Source organism: Trichoderma gamsii (genome assembly GCF_001481775.2).
Source record: "Trichoderma gamsii strain T6085 chromosome Unknown Scaffold_24.2, whole genome shotgun sequence".
NCBI lineage: Eukaryota > Fungi > Ascomycota > Sordariomycetes > Hypocreales > Hypocreaceae > Trichoderma > Trichoderma gamsii.
In genome coordinates, this window is record NW_020171361.1 from 399,682 (window position 1) to 424,066 (window position 24,385).

The following is a 24,385-nucleotide window of genomic DNA, read 5'->3' on the forward strand; positions in this document are numbered from 1 at the left end:
CCTTGAACAATTGATGCTTGGCTTATGCTTATTGCTTGAGGATCATGTTGCGCTTTCTCTGGCGATACATTTACAATTTCCATTAAAATTGTGGAAAATAGAATTGCATTGCTTACTTACCATATTACCTACCTAGATAGAAGTTTTTCTTGCACAGTTACATCACCACATTGTCACCTCCCTTACGTCATTAGCCGTTACAATTGATAGACTCATAAGTTGTTTTGCATCATTATTCACACCTTTGAAAAAATAGCTGTTTCATTTCATCATGAAATCTACAATGCTCTGAATCAATCTATTGACTTCGAAAAAAAACCATGTCTGATCAAACCTGGAAAACCAAGCCGCCATACCAAAAGCCCGACGAAGCTTTCAACAAGGTGTTGCAGGGCGCTTGTCATTGTGGTCAAGTAAAATACTGGCTAAGCAAAGATAGCCCTCTGGCTTCCAAGTACTGTCATTGTGGTGACTGCAAAGTGATCCATGGTATGTTACTCTCTCTGTCTCGGTGTTTCTTTTCTCTTTTATCTATTCATTTGTCCGCGTTGCATACAAAAAAAGATGCTAGAGACTCACACGATTACCAGGCGCTCCCTTTCAATGGGCGGCGATATTCCAAAAATCAGACTTGGCATTCGAAAACGGTGCCGAAAACCTGCGCTTCTACAACTCTGGCTCCAAATCATTAGAGCATGAGCTACCCTGCAAAGTGAGCTGCTCCCAATGTGGGACACTCATCATGGATGAAGGACGGAACATGGTATTGCTATTTCCGACGCTTCTAAAATTCCAAAATCAGATCCAGAAGAAGAACTTTGAGGTTCAGTATGTAGCTCCGGGCATTTACTTTGAGGATTATATTCTAACTCTGCATGTAGGTGTCACATGTTCTATCCCCAGAGGGTCGTTGACTTGCCGGATGGTAAGCCAAAGTGGGCAGGGTTAGATGGGAAGAGCGAGTTAGTACCGGAATCCTAAGTCGCTTTGGTCGATAAATGCAATACTGTAGCTGGTTGTCTTCGAGAAGATAGACCGTTCCATATTCTTCCATAGCGCGTATCGTTCAAGCAAAATCGTCAACATTCGTTCACATAAGGACACGGGGTCTTCGTAATCCGGCTCTCTCGTCAATCACTCCTGTGCGCCATTCGAGGCCTAAATTTTTGAAAATTCTTCTATTCCCATTTCTCATGCATGGATATGTACACTTCGTTTCCTCGTCCCAATATCCCCTTAGTTGCTTCGCGCACCCTCTTTTGACTCCCGCAGCTCGTTCATCTTGGCAACTCGCTTCTTGAACTCGACGTACTGGCACTTTTCGTAGCTGTGTCGCTCGTCCTGGAGTCACCGGCAGGGATAAATTAGCGATTATGTTCGTTTGCTCTTAGAGCTCCCTGGTTTCTCCCTGCTTCTCTGCTGCAGCTTCCAGCTGGATAAAACGTACCGTGCACTTCCACGGAGCATACCAGGTCTCTCTTCGGCACTTGTTGAGGGGAATCAGAAGGTGGGCGCAGCTGTCTCTGTAGGCGAGCGGGAGTTTGGCATCGCGCATCTCCTCGCGGGTCGCCTCTGCGGTAAAAGTCAGCGGCCATGGATCGCCTCGGAAGGATCGTAAGGAAAATATGAGAGCGCTTGCACTTACGCCGCACATCTGTAGCCGCGTCGGAAGCCATGCTTGCGGTTCAATTGGCCTTTGACGATATCGTGGGATGAGGTTATCCAGATGCCGCAAGGTCCTGTTCGGGTGAAGGCCGGTCGCTAGCCGTGGCTGGTTTCGGCCTTGGAAATGAGGCGCCAACTTTGGGCGCTGGGGACAAGTACCAAGTACCGACCATTTTACTGCGATTGACCATGAAGCTCATAATCTTCAGCGATCAGAGATTCAACCTTTTGCTTGTGTCTGTGTCTTCGTTGACATCGGGAACCTTGTGACGAAGCTCTTGCAATTTCTCAGACACTATCTGACTGAGCTTTTCTTATAACCATTGACTCATTTCTAGAAGCCCTCTATGGCATCTCATCCAATACATTTAATCCACATAAGCAGCATTTCAAACAGGAATCGTTAATCCAAGTATGGATGCCATCACGACACAGCCAAACTGAAACATGTCACTGCCCAGTCAAGAGTAATTCCCAGCCTTACCACAGCTTCTCTCCCTCAAGTCCCAATCGCGCTCCGCGACAAACTCCCAAACTCCCAAACGCGCATCCCGCGTCCGCGCACCAAATTAGGCCGTCTTACAGCACATGATTGGCTCCCAACAGCCCGCTACTGCGCCGTGAATCTCATTGCTGCCCAAAGACTCACTTGATTCACGGCAACAGTAAATGGCCACCACTCAACTGGGATCTGAGGCATTCGAGTATGCGTCACCTGCTTATAGTTCATGCATGTTTCGTGCTTTCGCGACGCGGCCACGCCTGATGCTAGCCAGTAGATGGTTTCGCTGTCTCTGTAGCGAGCGCGTTTGCCTGAACAGTAAGTAGAGATTGGGCCGAGATGCATCGTAGGTTCAAGTATATATTCAGGTAGAGAGAATTCAATTTTGGCATCTATCTCTCCCCTCGTCTATCAATATCATTTCTGTACAACTCTCTTTTTGACAATTCTTAATCTTGCTCGCAGCTTTTTATTCACTTGCTTCTCTCATTTTAATCTGCACCTACCTCTCTGCAACCGATTCGCTCTTTTGTCTATTCATTCGCTTCATCATATTGTAATCTCACTACACCATTCTTTTATTCAACGACATACTTCATCCAACATCATTATACATACTTCATAATACCTACTTGCAAACAACTCACGGCCATGGCATCTGAATCTTACGACATCATCGCTTGGCTCGTTCCAACAACCCATCATTCGTTGGCCGATAAATCCACTCACATACCCGAGAACGCCTCTCACATCACCACAACCTCAAATTCATATCTCTCATCTCGCCTCTCCAACATCACAAACCATGGCTCGGAGAGAGCCATCCAACTCACCTTCTCGCAACCGCCTAAACTACCAGGCAGCTTCATCCTCGGCACAGACCCGAGAACCTGCGACATCATCCTCCCACGAACGGAGGGAATATCGAAACAACACTGCGCAATCAGCTTCGATGCGCAATCAAGACTCGTGCTTAGCGACTTCTCAGCCAAAGGAACACAAGTATGGTATGACTGGGAAAGCAACGGCGACAGAATAGATTATTCATGGCTTCTGAGCAGCGGGTGCTCTGGAGAGTTCCCCAATATGGTGCAGCGCACTATTGTGGACATCCAAGGAGTTCGATTCCAAATTGTCGTGAATGATCGTTCTGAAGACTGGGATACTTTCAGAGAACAGGTCGACCAGTTCTGTGAGCAGCCTAGCTGGGAAGATGCCACTTACTGGGCTGATTCCTCCTCGTTACTACATTCAGACATGTCTGCAGTCCAGCATATTTTGGTGAAGAACGCAACAAACGAACCCGTCGAAGAGCTATATCTTTGGAACTTGGAACGGCCATGGGAACCCATGGTTAAGGCATCGGCATGAAACAGACTTTAGGAATGGACATGGAACATTCATCTCTCGAGCATGGTTAGCATGTTCAACTCATACTAATGGAATAATTCTTTCTTCCTATTAATTCTCAAATCATGATCGCTCAATAATATTGTGACAAGCCCCCTCAAAGGAGGGTATCATACAAACTCCAAACGCATGCCTCCGTAACCTAGTTTGCCTCCTCTACAACCAAACAATGTCTCAGTCCGTAAATCTCACAATTTGCTCCGCAGCCGCCACTGGTTCCTCAGCTGGTTGCTCTGTCTCATCCATGAACCGTGTCATGGCAAACTCCGGTGCTCTTCTTCGCTGGGCGTTGCGGCCCTTATTTCCCTTTCTCATGGCAGCCGTTGCCGCCTCCTCTCGTACAAGTGCCTTCTCCGCCTCCTTATCCAACATGGTCCCCTCCAAACTGAGGTAGCTCGTCTCGCCGCTAACACCGACATCAAAGTTTCGAATGCGGAAGCGAATCTTGCCCTTAACTTTGTTTCCGCTTCCATCGACCCAGAAACCGGTGCTGTGAATCTGGCGCACTACTCCATGGTCGTCGGCGGTAATCACTGATGCAGTCTCTTCTATGCCAAAAGCCTCCGGATCCTCGTTCGCGACCCATTTCCAGGCAGATGGCAGACGTCGAGCCTCAATCGATGCGTTGAACTGGCCGAAGCAAACGACACCAATGTGACCTTCGGTCTGGAGATTGATGCTGCCTTCCATCCACGCACCACGACTAGGAACGAATAGCTCGACCTCGGCGGTAATCCAACCGAAACCGACGGCAAACTCGTTGACAGACTTTAGAATGGTCGAGTCGTCGTCTGAAGTTGCGGCACCAGTGCGCCCTGGATTCTCGCCAAGTGCGACATTCTTATAATTGATAAGAACGCCGCGCAGAGACGGGACGTATTTGTTCTTAAGGTGCTGTAGGTGCTGATACTCGCTGCTCGTCACTGGCTGTGACCAGCCGGTGGGGTATATAGGTTCGTAGAGAGAAACATTCTGGCTGTAGAATGGGAACTGAGGATTGGCGGGGATGTCGGGAGGTTGGTAGATTCCAGAAGATGTCTGTGGCTCAGAGGCCTGGTCGACATCCATGGCGTTAGCATCGGCATCGGCATCGGCAGCTGAGGGCTTGTCGGTTTCCTCGTCGTCCTCATCGGCATGCTTCTTGGACTTCTTTTTCTTCTTCTTCTCTCCGCTGGCATCTCCAGCATCATCTTCCTCCTCCTTGTGCTTCTTCTTGTGCTCCTTTTTCTTCTTCTTATGCGTCAACTCGTCATCGCCAATGGCTGATTGTGAAGCCTCGGGCTCGTCATCTCCGTTTTCTTCGACAGATGCGCTCTTCGACTTCTTGTGCTTGCGGGGGGTGTTGTCGGTAACTGCTTCGTCTCTGTCGCGCTTCTTTTCTGACTTGGATGCTTTGTCCTTTTTGTGTTTCTTTTCTGACTTTGGAATTGCCGGCTCGGGCGACGCAATTGAGGCAGACATTTTGTCGAAATCCAGCCTTCCAAGCAGGGTCGCTGTGAATTGAATGAAGCTTCAATTGCTTTGCTAGGGAAAGTTTTTTTTTTGGGCGCGCAGCGGCTTATCTTATCGATTATCGCACTGCTGGCGGGGCGATTGATACATACATAGCTCGGGCCTGCATTAGCAGAGAATCTTTGGAACAATCTCGCAGATCTCGTCTTCTTCAGCGTCTCTCGGGATTTTAGCTGCCGGCTGATGATTCATATCCCATGGTGTTCTAATTCTTTGTAGCATTTTTCGTGTAGTATTTAAATAACGTAATGCCTCAGAGCGACATGCAAACGCCTGGGCGTCTTTTGAAAGCCTGTATGCTATTCTACACTAGTGCTAGCAGAACACAGTGATGCTTAATTTAGGCTTCCTGTAACCCTATATTTTGCAGCTACAGCTCGGTTTCCGATATAGACAATCTGTCTTTCAAAGATTCGGCCCGGAACCAATTTCAGTTCTTTTTGCCCCCTTTCCCTCCAATTATCGCATAATTTGACTTGCGTGCCTTCAGTAGAGTCCTACAAACTTTTCATATCAGGCTGTGTCTTCCATGTTTACTGCCGGAAATTTACGTCAACCGGACGGGCTTGAGAACAGGTGCCTCAGACTTCAGCCGGCGATCACTAAATAACTTTGACATGTCAGTATTGAGCTTCATGTAGGACCTGAAAGTGCATATAGCAGCTCACATTCCAGTTCACTAACAGGCGTGGGCCCGGATCACTGAGTCTATCCGACGGATAACGAAGCAGAATCCACTTCCAAAAAGCAGCTCAATAATGGGGCGTTTTGACCAATGGACAACTAATTGAACCACTATAGCATGTCACCGGATGGACTGATATCGGATCCTAATGATTTCTCTCAAAGCTGTATTTCTCGTGTCAGCTGTTACTAATAATTGGAGGAAACAGCCCGACACCAGTTCCACCGGCATTGTGTTCGTACAATGTGGCCGTCCATGGCAGACTACTATCTGATCGGATTTCTCTAAGAGAGCCTCCGCAAAGTTATTGCTTATTTCAGACATAACGATAGACGCCAATTTATTCTGCTGAGGCCTATTATTCCGCTCAGACTTATATAAAGGCTCCCCAACAGGTCAACAGGTCAACAGGCCAACAGCATCCAGAGACAGTTTTCCCGGCATTTCAAATTTTCTGTTCCTAGTCAGCGCTTGTCATGCATATCCCTTGTAGACCGATCTTGGCATTTGTCGGCGAAGAACTACCTCTCGGCTTTCTTCCACGTTTGCTCCATCAAACTTGTCCACTAACGCCATGGCTATACTGACACGACCGGCGAAGGGCCCGAAAGCGCTCTAATGTATGGAGCAAGTGAGTAAAAACTGGTGGCCATGTGGCACCTGATCCACCATCGCCGTCAGTGGTGGTTTTTATCAATCAGCACCAAATTTATCAATCAGATAAGATCCCCGCTCGTATGCATTTGCTTAAAGGCGCCGATCTTCGCTCGCGATTCTGCTGAGAGGTCTGGATGCTTTACTCCCTCAGTCAACTGCCTCCAGCTAGTCTCGCCAACTTTTTTTCTGTGTAAATGAAACAATACACATCATGGGCGATGAAGAAAAGAATCCCACCGTCGCCGATGTGTCGGTTGGCGACGAGTCGGACTCAGCATCCGAGCGGCAGCGAAGCACCAACATCCCATGGAGCATGAAGATTCTCTCCGTCGTGCTCGTCAGTCTGGTTGGATTTGGCTCTCACTGGAGCAGCGGAGTGACGGGAGCTATGAAAAGCACCCTGAAAAAGGTTGGTTCTAATCACATTTAATTGGTGGTTTTATACTAACACGCTCGTAGCAATTACACATCAATAACGCTCAATATGCGACACTAGATGCGAGCGAAAACTTCATCAAGACAGCTCTAATTCTTGTTAGTGGCGTCGTTACAGATAGAATTGGTGGTGCAAGTAAGGGGCACAGTTTATTTCAATTGCTGTGCTTCATTTTCTAACTTTTCAACTTTCAGGAGCAATGCTTTGGGGCAACGCCGTGTACAGCATTGGGGCGATTCTCATCGCAGCAGCCACCCAAGTCCGCAGCTTCAAATTCATGATTGTCGGCAGCGTCATCCAAGCCCTTGGAGATGTCGCTACGCAGTGCGCCCAGTACAAAGTTTTCTCATCCTGGTTCGCCCCCTCCAATGGATTCGCTTCCACGCTCGGTTTCGAGCTTGGTCTCGGCAAGATTGGGAGTTTTGTCGGCCAGGCATCCGCCAATGTTATCGCAAAGAGAACAGGGAACTTCAGCTGGGTTTATTGGTGTGCGGTATTCATTAATCTCTTTACCAATGTAGTAACTGCCGTGTTCTACGTTTTCACGAATTACTGTGAACGTCGCTATGCCGGCACGAATGACCCGGCAACCGGCGAAAGATTGACCGAGAAGAACAAAAAGTTCGAATTCACCAAAATGCTAAGGCTACCTTGGCCTTTTTGGCTTGTGGCATTGTTTTCGCTCTTCCAAACTTCAGTCGCCAGTGTCTTCTCCTCCAACGCCACGGAACTCGCCCAGAAGCGGTTCAACATTTCAGCAGTTACAGCAGGCTGGTATTCAGCCATGTCACAGTATCTCGGCTTCTTCTTGGTGCCAATCTTGGGCGTCTTCATTGACATACTTGGCCAGCGCAACACCATTATGTTGGTTTGCGGTCTTGGCATGCTCCTTTCCATGTGCCTTGCCGCATTTGGCCCTTCAGTGGGAGGGACTGCAGCCAGCTTCGGCATTTATGCTTTTGCGGCGTCTCTTGGCCCAACAGTCATTATTGACAGTATCCGAACAAGTATGTGGTACCAGGAAGTCTTTGGATCTGGCTATGCCATCAAGATTGCCATCAACAACAGCATGACAATTATCATCGGTATCGTCGCGGGTGTCATCCAAGACCACGATAATGACAGCTATAACCGAGTCATCATCCTCTATGTCGTGCTTGCGGCTGGCTCTGTTGTAGTGGGCATGATAATGGCTGGAATCAGCTTTTTCAGTCCCACTATGGATAGGCTACAATGGACGCGCAAACAAAGAATCATCAGGGGCGAAAAGATCAACGCCCTGAAAGAAGAGTTTGAACAGGGCGAAAATCGAAATCGACACAGGGTCTTTAGTTTGTCTTGCTTCGTCGCTATGATAGTCCTTTTATTAGGAGCCTGGGCAACATATTTCTGGGGAGTAGCTACAGGGAACAATGACTAACTCACAAATAATGAACTTGTAACGTATAAAGAGAAAGAATGAATATTAGATGGTAGCTTTGATAGTGCTTTACTTGAATTAAATAATATTTAGACTCCTATATAGCAGTTTTCTACTTCAGAACGCTTCAAGGTCTCACGGATTCAATGTCTATTAATATTACAACATTTATCAATCTAATATGTTTCTATATACATTTGACTACTCATCTAAACCTAAGCAGCGGGTAATTCTGTCTATTATATCGCATAAAAACTATGCACCTTTCCGCAATGGCCTTCAATGGCCTAGAGATTTGAATTCGAAAAAGGCAAGTAGTTCTCGCCGAGAAGAGGTGGTTAATACTTCTCTCAGTACTTATTTCTTTTGCGCTTTGGACTGCTTTCTCCATCCAGCCGCATATCTCCATTGGATGGCTGGGCCTAGTAGAGCGACAAACTGAACAATGACGCAAATCGTAAATGCTAGTCCGACACCAATGCCATTCACCATGGGCATGACGATACTCGTACCACCAGCAGCAAAAAGACATCTGGCAAGGTTTAGACTGGCACTAGCAGCGGCACTTCGATCCGAGAAGATGTCGACTAGATATGTCATGATAATGGATTGAGTGGACACGGCAGTCCAACCCGTGATGAAGGTAGAGACGATTGGTACAGCAATGTGCACGCGATGGGGGTATTGAATCGTCCAGCCGAACAAGAGGATAGACAAACACTGGATGATGGAGAAGACCGGAACCAGACGAAGCCGGGCTTTCTCAATAGGGAAATCATCCTCATCTTTGGAGATGGAATGCGTCGCTTCACTGCCGTTTTCAAGATCTCCTTGGGCCACTTGGGCCTCGTGGGCAGCTTTAACCTTCTTGTAATCCATGTCGAGAATTTTTCCAGTGATGAGCGTTCCAATCATAGAGCCCACCCCGTTTGCAATAAATGTCAATCCAATCTGCGTCTCCTTCAAGCCGTATTTCTCTTCAAAGAGAGTCGACATGGCTGTAATGCTCATCTGCCAGACAGCGTAGTATATTGCGAGGAAAATGATAATAGGAGTCGCATGTTTGCTGATGAGGATGCGAAACGGGCCAACAATGTCGATGCGCTTTTTTGCGTCGGGCGCTGCTGCTGAAGATGCGGGATTCCATTCGATCTTTGAGAACTTTTGATACATGTTGAGAGGATATCTCCCTATCAGATACGAGGGTGTTCGACTGCCGTTTGCGACAATGGATCGTAGTGTTTCCGGGAGAAGCACAATGAGGACAAGTAGAAAGCCACCGCCATAGGCCGTCAGAAACCAGAAGATGGCCCTCCATCCTAGAGATCCAGCAATTGCACCTCCGATCACAGGGCCAATGGCAACAGGAACCAGTAGTCCAGCCTGGAATATGCCCATAAGGCTTCCACGATTCTCGCGAGTAGTGACATCTCCGATTACACCCGATCCAATAGCAATCGTACTCGCGCTACCAGTGCTCTGAAGGCATCTGAGGACGATCAACGTGGCATAGTTTTGTGTATTCGCAAGGCCAATGCATGCCCCTATGAAGACAAGAAAAGTGCAACAATATGCGACTCGACGTCCTTTCACATCGGATACGGGGCCCCACAAGCTGGGAGCGATTCCTTGAAATATGAGATAGGAAGTGACAGTGAGATTTACGAGTTCGACAGAAACATTGAGATCGTGAGCGATAGTTGGTAGGGCTGGGAAGTAAATGTTGGATGCGAATCCGGAGACTGCAGTGCAGAAGCTATTATTAGCAACACGAGATCGACTGCTGCGATAACTAGTAGAGATTGGGATTACTCACAAGTGGCAGCTGTGGAGACAATTATTACAATCAATGCCCTTTGCCGACTATCAAAGATGCTGTAAGGCTCAGTTGATTCAGTTGGTTCTGTAGCTAGTCGTGGTGTTTCTGTCGTGGGCGAGGGTCTTTCAGCATCGAGGTTGTCCTTTGATGCTGATGACATTTTGGCTTTATTTGTTGTTTCTAGTTGTATTGGATATTAAAATTGACAACTTCTATTCAACTTGGATGCTGGAGGATCTAATGATTCTATATATCTTTTACAAGGGGCGAATCGCGAGACCATCCGGAGCTGAGGATCATACCGGAGTTGATCGCGGAGTTCACGGAGTTTAAAAACCAAACTTGAGTTTGGGTACCAGCTTGTCTTAACGGGGCTTTGGATTTAGTGTTAAAGTATTGACATTAGAAATTTAGTTATTGGAGACTGCTTAAGATGTTTCTGGTTAGCATTCTTAGCACTTGGAAGATTTGCCTATGTGCTTCTGTCTCTTAAATATTAAGGCAAGTATAATTAGGTGGCCGGCAAGAGCGGACGGGGTAGTATTAGTAGCAGCAGTAGGAGCAATAGTGGTAAGAGCAGTAATAATAGCAGTAGCAGCAGTAGTAGCAGCAGTAGCAGTAGGGAGTCCAGCCATGATCCACCTCGCGTTCCTCCTAAAATAAGAGTCGAATTGTACCTTAAAACTTGAATTCCGGGATCGCTCGGAGTTCACATTCACATGTATTACCCTGAATTAAACCATAGAGCTCTGGTACGGTGGGAACATAAGGATGGGTCGACATAGAAAGATACCTGCTCGTTTCGACGAACCTACTTGGAAAAAGCTCAATCCTTGGCATCATTTCATCCACCAAAATGACTGTTTCTACGGAATCCAACGGCACCAGCAGCCCATTGACGTTCGGCAAGAATTATGCGGTGCTGAATCTCGATTTTATGAATATTCTATTCGACATTGCCAAGAGTGCACCGGAAGGACAACAGTTCGTGTCAAACTGCATTCGATGGGTTGAAGCTGTGCATAAGAAAGATGCTCGGCCTCTGAACATCTTCACAACTCTCTATTTCTCTACTCCTTCTCAGGCCGAACTCCCCGCTGGAGCCCCTTTTACTAAGTTGGTAAATAACTTTGCTCAATTTCATGAGCACAGTCCCATCGTGAAGGTTCCATCATACCTCAATGTTGACGAGAAGGACATTGTGCTTCAAAAGATACGATGGTATGGAGGTGCAGGGAATGATTTAGAAGGCATTCTCAGGAGGAACAACATCGACACAGTTGTCATTGTGAGTTTAAATCCACACTCAGAACATGAACTGTTGATGTAGCTGACAAGTCTCTGTCATCATAGTCCGGCCTTAGCCTTTCTGGTGCCGTCATGAGCACAATCTATCGACTGTTTGATTTGGATTACGCCGTCTATGTGATTTCGGACAACGTGTTGGAGCTACCGGTTCCGCATCACGAGCAGTATTCTGCTGTACTATTAGGGTCTCTCATGAAAAAAATGAACCTACCGGTCATTACTCTTGAAGAAGCTCTGCAAGCCTTAGAACATTCCTAAAATAGGCTGTAAGCCGAAATGTACGTAGCACAATGTTATCTTATGAAGCCCTCTTTATATCGCCTATACTGCATCCATATCATCTAGGTTCTGCAAGTATACTAAGTTTTCGTAGATGATTATTTTTATTAAAGGCTTTGCCCTAAAACCAAGGCCAAAACTTTGATTGACGGATAATATCATGCCACAAGTCTTCTACAAGTCTTCCACAAGTCTTCCACAAGCCACCCACGTTGAATATACAGTTTCGATACGATATCAATACTGTGCGTTTTCAGCTCCCAGCGGAACCGCCAAAGCTCCAAAGCACCACTGCAGCTCTCTCCTATTATTGATTGATGCCAGCAATGAAGTCGACAAGATACGCAACGTCTCGGCAAAAGGCCTGCCAGCAGTGCTCAGTTGCCAAGGCAAAATGCGACCGTCGAGAGAGATGCTGTTCACGATGTGCCCAACGAGGCCTGTCTTGTGTCTATGTCAACACCACAGGCGGGTCGATTCCCTTCAGCAGTTTCGCGCGCAGTTCCGGCGGTCCTCTGCTGAGTCCTGAGCGCGACGATGTGTCGACTCCAACGCAAGGGACTCCACAAGATCCGCCGACGCCTTCAATCCACCCAGCCCTGGCTGATAACAGCTCCATCATTGAGTTCTCACCAACTATACCTGCAGCTGCTCCTACAAGACTCCAATTGTCTGTTGCGCAGCCCCCAAGTCCTTTATTCTCAGCACCAGCGCTGCAGCCAGATATCCTCGAGTTTTCCAATCTCGATCTCGTCTGTCCAATTAACGCTCAAGAGATCAGCAACCGCTGGCTCAATGCATACATTCCCATCCCTGGCCAAAGCGTCAAAAACTACCCACCTACAGTGTCCGCATTCATCTACCGCATCTTGAAGTCGTATACTGGGATGGCCATACACGGCCGCGGGTTCCCGCCATTTGTACATAGCTCTCAGTTGACGGGGCTGAGCCAACCACTTACTACTTGTCTCAGCATCATACGGATATGCGATAGACCATTACCAGGCAGTGAGAACGCGACGGCAGAGATTCTACAGAGAGAGATGAATAACCTCTATGAACAGCGTGAGACTTTTGATGACCTTTCGCTTCTCGGCTCGTTTCAGGCTTTTCTCATGTACACAATGGTCTTATTCTTTAAGCTCAGTCAAGGCACCAGCCCATTTCTTCGCCAAGCCATGATGAATCTACAAGAGCTGGCATGCGTGACATCTCGCCGAGGGCTAATGTGCTTATCCGAGCAGCAGCGCACACGCCCCAAATGGGAGAGCTGGATTATAGCCGAAGCTAAACGGCGAACGCTCTATACCATGTATCTTTTCGATAGTGTTCTTTCGTCTGAAGACGGCCTGCCGACATTTCTCGGCACCGAGCTGGAGGGATTGCCCGCCGCGGCCAGCAGAGACCTCTGGGTTGCTCAGACACGACGGGACTGGGAAGCGGCTTATAATATGCATATCGCAGAGTGGGCCGAGGGAAGCCTCTGCATTGATGAGCTGTGGCCCATACCCGAGGGATTGAGTGAGCCTCTCATTGCGAAAAGGCGACACAGGGTGGATAATTGGTTGGAGAACTTGGATGAATTTGGGATTATGCTCTACACAGTAACGAGTTGTACGCATGGAGGGTAAACGTACAATCATATGATTATAACTAATAATAGGGACAGATTATCCAGCATCCCAATTCTGTTATCCAGCACACTAGCTAGCATCTATACGTGTTGACATCTATACATGCATGTAGGCTATCAAGTGCTGCGTCTACTACTACTGCTACTATTACTGCTACTGCTACTGCTACTATTACTGCTACTCCTACTACTGCTACTATTACTGCTACTGCTACTGCTACTATTACTGCTACTCCTACTGCTGCTGCTACTACTGCTACTACTGCTACTACTGCTACTACTGCTACTACTGCTACTACTGCTACTACTGCTACTACTGCTACTACTGCTACTACTGCTACTACTGCTACTACTGCTACTACTGCTACTACTGCTGCTTTTTTAGGTGTGTTTAATTGTTATGTATTTTAATGGTATTGGTGTGGATTGGTTGCCTTATTGAGCTATAGCTGGGGCGTTGGATATGAAACTGAGGTGCTGGATAACTTCTCCCTAATAATACCTAACGATTGAATTGCATCACGAACTGTAAGAAGCGATGGTATTAATAACTCTTACCAGCAGCACAAGAAGTACCCTGGACTACCTGCCTGACAGAAACAGTTCATCGTTGATACGTACATATAATCCTGTTTCTATGCCCTTTAAATCAATGTATTTTATTCTTAAACATATATTCTACCTGCTCCAATTCTGCAACGACGGCCCTAGTTGAATAACCTCTGCTTCCTCGAAAGCCGTTTCAAACCGGTGCTCGCCATAAAACACAACCAGAGATGAAGGCCTAGACGCCTTCAACGTCACGCCTTCCAGTTTCCCTTTAGACCATGCAAAACTAGCTTCCAATCCTCCTCTGATACGCATCCCGCTCACTGATCCTTCTGACCAAGCTGCAGGCAGGGCCGGAAGCAAGTCTACCTCAACCGGCCCTCCCAAGCGAGGAATAATCGACCGTATCAACATCTCAGCAATGGCTGCGGCGCCGCCAAAGTTTCCATCAATGACGAATATGTTCTTCTCGGCACCCGCTACACCGGGCTTACTGTAACTAAGTAGGTTGTCGAAACTCAGCTCACCAACTAGATGGCCAATTTGAGCAACAGCCTTTTCAGCATCTCCCAACCGCGCATAATTGAGAGCGAAAAGGGCGGCCGTGAATTCAATGTCTTCAAGATCATCGCGGCCTTGCCTTCGCTCAAGCGATACACGAACTGCCTCTGCTAGATCGGGTTGATGCCTAGCTGAGATCAAGGCTGACCGACACAAAGCCATGGTATGAGAAAGATGTCGGTGGTAGGGCTGAGCTTCTTCATAATCATGCAGCCATTCTTGGAGTTGACCATTTTTGCCAATCTGCAGCGGGGGCAGCTTTGCCTGCACCCTCTGATATTCCTTGATGTCTTCATCCCAAGGGTAGCCCGTCATAGTTTTCAACTTGCCAGCAAAGTACTCGCAGAAGGCAAAGAGGTCGCGAAGCAGGACAACGTCAAGAGTAGGCGACAGGTCAGCATAGTGCTCTTCCTTTGTGCCATCTTCGTTGACAACGAAGAAGCTGTTTTCCGGGCTTACAGATGGACCCGTGAGCAGCCAGCCAGTTTTAGGATCTTCAATCATATAGTCAACCCAGAATTTAGTTGCGCCAAACAGAAGTGGCCATAAATTGGCCATCATGAGCCCATCGTCCAGGGTGTATTCATACATCTCAATTAGATGCGCTGCCATCCAAAGACCGCCTGTAACATTCAGCCCGTACGAGACCTCCCAACCGGGATCCGTAAAGCCCCATGCATTGCTGAAGACGTGAGCTACCCAGCCTTCACGGGAGCCGTAACACGTACGTGCAGTCTGTTGGCCCTTGACAGCAAGTTTCAAGATGTATTTGTAGACAGGTTTCATGAGATCCGCTAGGCCGCTGTTCAAGATTGCAAAATAGTTCATCTGCGTGTTGATGTCGAGATGGTAATCACAGCTCCAGCCCATTTTGCAGGCTTCACCATCGTTCCATAAACCCTGTAGATGTAGCGGTAGGGGAGAATCTTCGCGTGTACCAGCGATAGTAAGGTAACGTGAATAGTGGAAATAAAGTGCAAACAGCCCAGGATCAGCATAACCTGACGACTCAAAGTTACCCCGACGTTGGTCTGTGGGAGTGTTGGAATTAGGGTTGGACTTGGGTCCTAAAGTGATGCTCATACGGCGGTAAAGCGGCTGATAGTCTTCCAGATGCTCTTTCAAAAGTTCGTCAAAAGGAATCTGAAGAGCCTCTTCAATCTGTAAAAGAGTTCTCTCTCTCCACTCGTCGCGTGATTCGTTGAAATCGGTATTGAAGGCCACTAATATCGTTATGCTCTTCTGTGCCGAAATGGTAAGCTTGCCATCCTTCTGCTCGACCTTTCCATCATCAACTCTTGCTGCGACGATACCGAAGCCTTTGACGCCACAGGTTCCATCGCTGTGCACAGTCTCGAGAGCTTGGGCATCAAATTCTAGTCTTGACTCGCTGTTTACTGTAGAAGTAAACGCTTCATTATCGCCTTGCACTTTGACGACAAATTCGAGTCCACTCAGATCATCGCCTTCGAACTGTATCACCAGAACTTGGCCTGGATGGCTTAGAAAAGATCTTCGTTTATACTGGCGGCCGTTGACTTTATATCGTGTTTCAGTTATAGCCTCATCAAAACGTAATTCTCTCCCAAATTCCTGAATATCGCCGGCGTTTCCATGGCCATTAACACCGATATCAAGCTTCCCAACTCCAAGATTGGTTCCGAAATTATTTTTCTTGCTCTGGAGGTACTTTTCCGCTCTCTTCTTTCCCTGACTATAGTCACCATTAAGATAACAGTTTTGGGTTTTCCTAAGTTCGGCCTTGGGATCTTCAGGCCGTTCAGCTAATCCCTCGCCCGCATTTCGAGGTTCTCCAGACCAAAAAGTAACTTCATTCAACAAAAATGTCTCATGCTCTGGAGAGGATAGCACCGAGGCAGCGAACCGACCATTGCCAAGAGGCAGAGAGGTAGGGAAGCTAGTTGAAGGCGTACTATAATAGAGTCTGTGTTCCGAAGACATTGTGCAGATATGTTGTCAATTCTCTCAAGTCTGAATTGTAACGCTCGACAAACGGTTCACTGTGACATATGCAGCTGCAAGAACGCTTAACCAATAAAGCCTTACTATGCTTGTGAACCCCGCGAGCATGCAACCTGTGAGTCTAGAGGCCTTGTTAGCTGTGAAATAAACCTTGAAACAACCACCAAACAGGTAGCTGAGAGTTCCAAGCTCGCAATTCCCCGACCACGGTAGCCCGTTAGCCGGAGCAAAAATAGTCAGCTGCCCGCGTGGGGTTTTAGGGCGCGGGCGTATTGTTCGGCAGGTTTGTGTGCCTCACAAGCTAGCATGAGAAGAGCACCAAATGATTGGTTGATCTGGTCTTAGCTGCCCCCGGATATTGAGCCGGATATTGACCCGAGAGTTGAGCGGCCTAGATCCAACGCCACCAGATGCTGCATTCCGGGTTTTCGTCCGAATATCAAGGAAAGCTTTCGATAATTCAAAAGTTATTGTCAAAATTTGAAGAAAACCTCTCTGTAGCTCAGCTGGAGGATTCTAAAAGACCGGTTAGCAGAGACGAATTACCCGTAGGCTGTTTTAACCAACAACACTCGTCGGAAAGGCTTGATACCCATGACCGTAAAGCAGGCATACTGTAAGCAACATAAGTCATCATGCCATGACCATGAAAGACCTACCTGAATTGTCCGACGGATCTGATCATCTCATGCCCTGGCCATCTATTCTCCTGCCAATAGCAAGGCTGCTCCCGGTAACATCTTTGCAGATTCCCCCCATGCGGCTCGTTTCGCTTCCCCGGAACCAAGACGCATCGCTAAGTTGATCTTTGCGGAGCCCCGCAACTTGACCTTATTAGTCTGGGGAATTACTATGCTGAACCTGACATGCACATATAAATACGATGCATGCAACTCTTGTGTGGTTACAGTTGACAGGGCCTTCTTGATTGTCATCTAAAGTGCCTTGTTTGCGAGGGCTTCTCTTTCATCTATTACAATTGTGAAAAGTACTCTTCATACAGCAGATCACCATGGAGAAGGAAAAGGACTTCAACACCACGCTCGAAAACGTCGTCAGCAACATCGACAATGAGCTGACCAACGCCGAGGCCACTGGCAAGCTGGCCAGCATCAGCGAGGCCATGGCCAACAGCGGAACGGCCACAGAGCATCGACTCGGCGCCTGGGAGGCCTTTAAGCTATACCGCAAGGGAGCGTTTTGGTCCATGTTCATCTCGCTCAGCATCATCATGCGCGCCTACGACATTGAGATCAGCGGTAACTTCTTTGCGCTGCCGGCGTTCCAGAAACACTTTGGCGTTGATTACGGCCCAGACCATGGAGGATTTCAAATCCCGGCACGATGGCAAGTTGCCATGAGCATGGGCAGCTTGGTCGGTCAAATTCTCGGAGCATACCTCGTCTCGTACCCCATGGAAATGTTTGGCCGCAAGAAGACATTTGCTGTTTGCCTTGTTCTGACTGCCATTTTGACTTTTATGCAATTCTTTGCAAACACCATTGGCGTCTTGACAGCCAGCCAGTACCTCAGCGGCATTGTGTGGGGAGGCTACTGCGTTATTGCAACGACCTATGCGTCTGAGGTTTTGCCTCTCAGTCTCCGTGGCTTCCTCACCGGCTACATCAACCTGTGCTACGTTATGGGTCAATTCATCCAGACAGGTATCACTCGTGGCTTCATCAACCGACCCGACCAGTGGGCATACCGAATCCCATTCGCTATCCAGTGGGCATGGCCAGTCATCCTGCTTGCCGGTCTGCCATTTGCCCCTGAGTCGCCTTGGTGGCTGGTCCGACAGAACAAGATGGAAAAGGCTGAGCAATCCCTTAAGAAGCTTGTTCAGCCAGACTCTGGCATCAACACCAAGGATACACTTGCCATGATGGTCAAGACAGACCTTCTGGAGCGAGAGTTGGAAGTTGGCACCACTTACGCCGACTGCTGGAAGGGACCTAACCGACGACGCATGGAAATTTGTATCTTGCTGTTTGTCATCCAGAATTTCAGCGGCAACCCAGTTGGCTTTGCAACCTACTTCTTCGAACAGATTGGCCTCAACAATGTACAGGCATTCGACATGGGAGTTGGCCTCAACGGAGTTGGCTTTGTCGGCACTCTTCTTTCCGCAATCCCTCTGATCTATCTCGGTCGCCGTCCCGCCTACATCTTCGGTCTCAGCTTCATGGTTGCTATACTCTTCATCGTCGCTCTTCTGAGTTTCGCCCACGATTATACAACCAAGCTCTCCTACCGCTGGGCTCAAGCCACTTTGCTTATTATCCTTCAGTTTGTCTGGCAGGCAACCCTCGGCCCGCTGACATATGTCGTTGTCTGCGAGACGCCATCCACGAAGCTGCGAGCCAAGACAATTGCCATCGCCACGATGATTGATGCTGTTACAGGACTGGTTACTTCTGTTATCGGACCGTACCTGCTCAACCCGGGTGCTGCGGGGGCCGGAGCCAAGATTGAGTTCTTGTATGGCGGCATTTCAGTCTTTTCTCTTATTTGGACCATCTTTAGAATGGTGAGTACAGCCATGCTTTGGCCCTTTTTACCTAGAAATAAATGGCTAACGATATTCCTCACAGCCCGAGACCAAAGGCAGAACGTACGAAGAGCTGGATATCATGTTTGAGAGAAACGTACCGGCAAGAAAGTTTGCCACATACAAGATTGAGGAAGAGGATCTACACGTATAATGCAATGTGAGGTTAGGTTTAACCTAGTAAAGAGATTAATGTTTAACGATCTATGATATGAACTGTGTATGTCGTTCCCGTACAGTGACTGATACATCCATGGAATAGCAAACTCATTGCTTATAAGCCAAGCTCTCATTCTCTCATTGATACATGCACTCTCATCAAAACTAAACTAAACCTTGTTCAAGGCAAGCGTAGGCGTAAAGTAGACGTGACGCGCAGAGTAGTGAAGCACTGAAGCGTACATGTGTGTAATCCAGCTTTGAGCGCTAACACAATTCCAACCGCGCAATGACTGACTTCAGTAAAGTACATGTAGGCATTAGATTAATTGTTCAAATATATTGTACCTCAAGAAATAAAATCATTTCAACGTACATGCAGATCATGCACGCCGGAGTGTTTGGCTGCTTCTAATATGTCCGACTCATATGGAACTTTTATCGACCAGCCCCAGCGACATTAACGCACTTGACTTGATGCATGCCAATCACGCGCTTTACATCAACAGCTTTCAAACAGCTTTCCATCATCTCTTACTAATTTAATATGGCTCTCAGTAGAGTTATGATTTAGACGCTGAACAATTCATGCGCAGCTTCATAAGCTTGTTTAAAGTCCAGTCATATGATCAACCATCGAATCACGCATGACTAATCCACGGCGCCTTTCGGCCGACGAGCCGGCGACTATCGCGACTGGCAACGACTTTTAGCTGATCGTCTCATCCCATCTCATCATGAATAGCTGCCGAAATGGACAACGAAGTGCCTTTACGTCGCCTCAACGGCCGTCTCCAAGCGTGCGACCAATGCCGGGCGCGAAAAGTCGCCTGTGATCACGCGCAGCCAGTTTGCAATAGATGCATCAAGAGAAATCAAGCCGGCGGATGCACCTACACAATCGGATCGGTGCTTCAGCCACGAAGGCGCGCGCGGCAGCAAAAGTCTAGGCCGACTTACAATGCGGTGGCCCAGGAGGCTTCGCCAACATTGAGCCATCGGAGCGGCAGAAGTGGAAGCGGAAGCGAAAGCGCAGCCAGAAACGCGACTCCGAATGTGAATGTGAACGTGAATGCGAATGCGACTACCAAGGCAAATGGATCGCCCAGCTCCGGCTTTTTTGGCTTCACCAGCCATGCCGTCGTCTATGAGGAGACAAAAAGGAGTTTGAGCCGGCTCCAGGGCCAAGGACCAGATACACGCCCGCCACGGCCTGGTGCTCGCCATCGAACGACCCCAAGGCTCTCATTCCGCGAGCTTCCTCCCATAGTGCGCCACATGAGCATCTATGCTCTCGAGGCTCTACCCGGCCAGTCCAATGAGCAGATTGTCTTTTACGAAAAAGATCCCGAGGAAAAGCGCTGGTCACAACTAGTACTGGCCCGCATCACGAACTCGGTTCTGGACTTGCTCAAAAGAAAACCCGACGGGTCTGGCCCTGACTTGGAGCGAGTCGCTGAAATTCTGTGCAACAACTCTGCTCAGCCCTTGCGGGATATGGATGACCCGCAGCAGTGGATGGATCAATATTGTGGTGACAACCTTAGATGGGAGTCAATAGGCCTGATATGGGGAAATTTGGAGCGCCTTACCGACACTCTCAACTCTCTGCGGCCTTCTCACGTTGCATGGATTCCGGGCAAGTGTGACAAAGAGCTGTCCAGGACACATCTCAGTTATTGCATTGATCTGGCACGACAATTCACCGATGGAAATGCCATACTACTAGACCTCATTCGACGGCAAACCGCTTTTGTGTCTCACCTGGATGGCGATGCTGGTAAGGCTCCGTTTTCGAATCATTGCGTACTTGCATATTCATGCTGTGTCAATAGCTGCTTCGTGTTGGTACGCTCACGGCACCGCCGTATCTATGCTGACGTTCATGGGCCTGCATGCCCAGACGGGAGAGATTCCACATACACCCACGTTGTGCTCTGAGCATAACCGGCGGATCGTTGCCCAAATCTACAACCACGATAAGTTCAGCGTCGCATTCTCGGGGCGGCCTGCGCTGCTTAACCGCCGATACTGCATGACGCCTCTGCCGCTGGATTTGCGGGATGAGGATCTTGCAGACGAGGCAACCCTGCAGAAAGCGGCTCAAGAGTTGGATGAGCGTGGCTGGAACAAGGAAGGTAAAATGTATCCGTTTACGCTCATTCGAGCCCGCCGTATGATGGCATCCATTTTGGAAGAAGTGATGGAACTTGCCTTGGGATGTACCGTCTGCACTACGCTTGATGAACTGCGGTGCGTTGTAGAGACTTAGTTTTGGTTACCTCGGATGAGTAGAATGGCTGACAGCATTGCGTAGGAACATACAGGTACGACAGCTCGAAACACTTGCTGGATTTCCAGCCTGTCTCAGATACGACCCGCAAGACTTATCAGATCCAAACCGAGACATTGAAAACGTTTACGCCAAGATATTAGTCCGTCTAGGCCATCTGCAGGTCATGTTCTTCTTGGAGCGGCTTCTATGCATCAACGGCAGCTTGGAGCAAGGCAATTTGTTGGTCTTGAGTTTCGAAATGCTCACGCTGACACTTACTCTGTGGACGCATAAGGACCAATTCGCAGCAATGCGTCGTAACTTTGAATGGCTTGTTAGTAGCCCAATTGACTCCCCTTTGATGCTTTATTGTCATTATAAGCTTTGCATTCGCTAACGATGTTGCAAGCTCATGGCCCATGCCGCACCAGCAGGCGGCATTCTCTGTCTAGAACTACTCAACCCGAGCTTTACTGGGAAACACCCCAAAGAAGAACGAATAACTCGCTCAAGCATCATACAGAATCTCAGTCTCTTGGTAGGTTTTCTTGACTGGGTGCGTCCATCGGCGCCGAATGGTGATTTATGCATGGACTGCAAAGTAATTATACAACGAGTGTTGGATCATACTTTGAACGGCAGCCTTAATGGCGACAGCCCTTGGGCAGCCCTAGCGTACGATTTCCCAGAACCTCTAGATTTCAACTTTGACTTGCTGGATACCTTTGACTGGCTGCACACGGACTTTCAATAACGGGTTACGGATACAAGAAGTATAAACTAGCCACCTTTGCCATTTAAAATAACAATCTTCACATGATTTTTCAGAACTGATAAAAATGCCACAATTTGAAGATGTTTGAACGCGGAAACTAATTGGTTTAGACAATGTCGTTTATCTCACGCAACCCAACTTACAGGGAGAACAGACTAGCTTCAAAGAATCACACTTCGGTCAACACGTGTAGTAGAACCATTCAGCTCTTGGTGCATATTTTGCCGGTTGCCGAAAATCCACGCCCCAGTTCCTACAAAAGACTCATAGATTCATATATTAAGACAGGGGAAATGGCCAAAATCTGATTCTTCGGTACCTGAGTTGGCCGCAGATCAAACGCCACAGCCAATCTCAAGCCTCACTGGGAGCACATGCAACGGCACATCCCTGTCTTCGGTGCCGGAAGAATACTAGAGGCATGCACTGGATCTTCCCCGCATGTGCGCTATATCGGTCAACCAATGCAGGCGAAGCAATTGTTCATATGGGATTTTTTTCTTTTGGAAAGTAGCTGTCTACATGTATTTTCGGTGCTTCTATACCATTGAAGGAATGCAGAGATTGTATGGGGCGCACATCCCAGCCCCCTCGAAATGGACATATATATACCGACGTCGGAGCCCTGGTAGTGTGATGACTTGCCCAACAAGCCTCTGGTATCAGCGCCGTTGACAAGATGAAGAAAAGCACTGTCCTGGCAACTCTGCTTCCTCTGGTGGCGGCAGATAGCGATGCTGCTAACCCCCAGATCCGGGTAGCTTTCCACGGAGACGATGGAATGATGATCAGCTGGAACACGTTTGACCACGTTCCTCGTCCGAGTGTTTTTTGGGGCAGGTCGAAGGAGCACCTCACCAACATTGCATCGTCGGCTGTGTCTGTCACGTATCCCACTTCCACGACTTACAACAACCACGTCTTGATTCAGGGACTGAAGCCAGACACCACCTACTATTATATACCGGCGCAATTGAACGAAGACACCTGTTATGAGCCGTTCAACTTCACCACTAGCCGAAGAGTCGGTGACAAGAGACCCTTCTCAGTCGCCGTTGTCGCAGACTTGGGAACCATGGGCTCTGAAGGGCTATCCACGTCCGCCGGCAAGGGTGTTTCCAGCAACAACATCCTCAAGCCAGGCGAGAAGAACACCATTGACTCGCTCATTAGCAGCATGCCAGGGTACGAGTTCCTGTGGCACGTTGGAGACATTGCCTACGCCGACTACTGGTTGAAGGAGGAGATTCAGGGGTTCCTGCCCAACACCACTGTCGAGGAAGGATACAAGGTGTACGAGTCCATCCTGAACGACTTTTACAACGAAATGATGCCTGTCACCGCATCTCGCGCCTACATGGTCGGACCCGGAAACCACGAAGCGAACTGCGACAATGGCGGCACCACCGACAAGACCCACAACATCACATACGACCTCAGTATCTGCATGCCCGGACAGACCAACTTCACCGGCTTCAAGAACCACTTCCGCATGCCTAGCGATGTTTCTCGAGGCACCGGTAACTTTTGGTACAGCTGGAACAGCGGCATGGCTCACTTCATTCAGCTCGACACCGAAACCGACCTTGGACACGGCTTCATTGGTCCAGATGAAATTGGAGGCACTGAAGGCGAGGGAGCTAGCCCCGTCAACAGCAAGATGAATGCCCAGGTCAATTGGCTGGAAGCCGACTTGAAGGCCGTCGACCGCAAGTTAACTCCGTGGATCATTGTCGGAGGCCATCGCCCTTGGTACCTTAGCTACCAAAACGTCACGGGCACCATCTGCTGGAGCTGCAAGGATGTATTCGAGCCGCTGTTCATCAGATACGACGTGGATCTCGTTCTGTCCGGCCACGCCCACATTTACGAGCGCCAGGCTCCCATTGCAGAGGGCAAGATTGACCCCAAGGAGTTAAACAACCCAAGCTCACCTTGGTACATTACCAATGGCGCGGCTGGTCATTACGACGGACTGGATACGCTGCAGAGTCCTCGACAGCAGTTTAGCCGGTTCTCGCTGGACACGAACAATGCGACTTATGGATGGAGCAAGCTGACGTTTCATAATTCTACGCATCTGACGCACGAGTTTGTGGCTAGTAATAACGATACTGTTCTTGACTCGGCGACTCTGTATAAGAATCACAAGTGCTGAGTTGCGGAAGAGACAGGCGCGTGTTGAATACCGAGTCAAAGAAGTTAT

General features: G+C 48.4%; 11 protein-coding genes across 11 annotated transcripts; 7 read left to right on the top strand and 4 right to left on the bottom strand.

The window, feature by feature from the left end:
* Positions 1–320: 320 nt before the first annotated feature.
* On the top strand, positions 321–981 carry TGAM01_v206937 (hypothetical protein; the record flags this gene model as incomplete). The annotated part of the gene is made up of 3 exons (XM_018804307.1): positions 321–489; positions 591–828; positions 882–981. The coding sequence occupies 3 exons, from the start codon at positions 321–323 to the stop codon at positions 979–981; spliced, it is 507 nt and encodes a 168-aa protein (XP_018662422.1).
* A 255-nt stretch (positions 982–1,236) lies between these two features.
* Positions 1,237–1,676, bottom strand: TGAM01_v206938 (NADH dehydrogenase (ubiquinone) 1 beta subcomplex 7; the record flags this gene model as incomplete). Its single annotated transcript, XM_018804306.1, has 3 exons — positions 1,237–1,341; positions 1,448–1,572; positions 1,646–1,676. 3 exons carry the CDS (start codon positions 1,674–1,676, stop codon positions 1,237–1,239), a joined length of 261 nt encoding a protein of 86 aa, XP_018662421.1.
* A 1,142-nt stretch (positions 1,677–2,818) lies between these two features.
* On the top strand, positions 2,819–3,538 carry TGAM01_v206939 (hypothetical protein; the record flags this gene model as incomplete). Its single annotated transcript, XM_018804305.1, has 1 exon — positions 2,819–3,538. The coding sequence occupies one exon, from the start codon at positions 2,819–2,821 to the stop codon at positions 3,536–3,538; it is 720 nt and encodes a 239-aa protein (XP_018662420.1).
* A 213-nt stretch (positions 3,539–3,751) lies between these two features.
* Positions 3,752–5,038, bottom strand: TGAM01_v206940 (DNA-directed RNA polymerase I subunit RPA43; the record flags this gene model as incomplete). Its single annotated transcript, XM_018804304.1, has 1 exon — positions 3,752–5,038. One exon carries the CDS (start codon positions 5,036–5,038, stop codon positions 3,752–3,754), a length of 1,287 nt encoding a protein of 428 aa, XP_018662419.1.
* A 1,604-nt stretch (positions 5,039–6,642) lies between these two features.
* On the top strand, positions 6,643–8,287 carry TGAM01_v206941 (hypothetical protein; the record flags this gene model as incomplete). The annotated part of the gene is made up of 3 exons (XM_018804303.1): positions 6,643–6,840; positions 6,891–7,002; positions 7,062–8,287. 3 exons carry the CDS (start codon positions 6,643–6,645, stop codon positions 8,285–8,287), a joined length of 1,536 nt encoding a protein of 511 aa, XP_018662418.1.
* A 357-nt stretch (positions 8,288–8,644) lies between these two features.
* TGAM01_v206942 (hypothetical protein) lies at positions 8,645–10,266 on the bottom strand (the record flags this gene model as incomplete). Its single annotated transcript, XM_018804302.1, has 2 exons — positions 8,645–10,029; positions 10,104–10,266. 2 exons carry the CDS (start codon positions 10,264–10,266, stop codon positions 8,645–8,647), a joined length of 1,548 nt encoding a protein of 515 aa, XP_018662417.1.
* Positions 10,267–12,019: 1,753 nt separating this feature from the next.
* On the top strand, positions 12,020–13,822 carry TGAM01_v206943 (hypothetical protein; the record flags this gene model as incomplete). The annotated part of the gene is made up of 3 exons (XM_018804300.2): positions 12,020–13,320; positions 13,440–13,711; positions 13,776–13,822. The coding sequence occupies 3 exons, from the start codon at positions 12,020–12,022 to the stop codon at positions 13,820–13,822; spliced, it is 1,620 nt and encodes a 539-aa protein (XP_018662415.2).
* Positions 13,823–14,004: 182 nt separating this feature from the next.
* Positions 14,005–16,398, bottom strand: TGAM01_v206944 (hypothetical protein; the record flags this gene model as incomplete). Its single annotated transcript, XM_018804299.2, has 1 exon — positions 14,005–16,398. One exon carries the CDS (start codon positions 16,396–16,398, stop codon positions 14,005–14,007), a length of 2,394 nt encoding a protein of 797 aa, XP_018662414.2.
* Positions 16,399–17,431: 1,033 nt separating this feature from the next.
* Positions 17,432–19,124, top strand: TGAM01_v206945 (hypothetical protein; the record flags this gene model as incomplete). The annotated part of the gene is made up of 2 exons (XM_018804298.1): positions 17,432–18,949; positions 19,014–19,124. The coding sequence occupies 2 exons, from the start codon at positions 17,432–17,434 to the stop codon at positions 19,122–19,124; spliced, it is 1,629 nt and encodes a 542-aa protein (XP_018662413.1).
* Positions 19,125–19,882: 758 nt separating this feature from the next.
* On the top strand, positions 19,883–22,158 carry TGAM01_v206946 (hypothetical protein; the record flags this gene model as incomplete). The annotated part of the gene is made up of 4 exons (XM_018804297.1): positions 19,883–20,909; positions 20,965–21,382; positions 21,447–21,738; positions 21,814–22,158. The coding sequence occupies 4 exons, from the start codon at positions 19,883–19,885 to the stop codon at positions 22,156–22,158; spliced, it is 2,082 nt and encodes a 693-aa protein (XP_018662412.1).
* Positions 22,159–22,858: 700 nt separating this feature from the next.
* Positions 22,859–24,337, top strand: TGAM01_v206947 (metallophosphoesterase; the record flags this gene model as incomplete). Its single annotated transcript, XM_018804296.1, has 1 exon — positions 22,859–24,337. The coding sequence occupies one exon, from the start codon at positions 22,859–22,861 to the stop codon at positions 24,335–24,337; it is 1,479 nt and encodes a 492-aa protein (XP_018662411.1).
* Between the last annotated feature and the right edge of the window lie 48 nt (positions 24,338–24,385).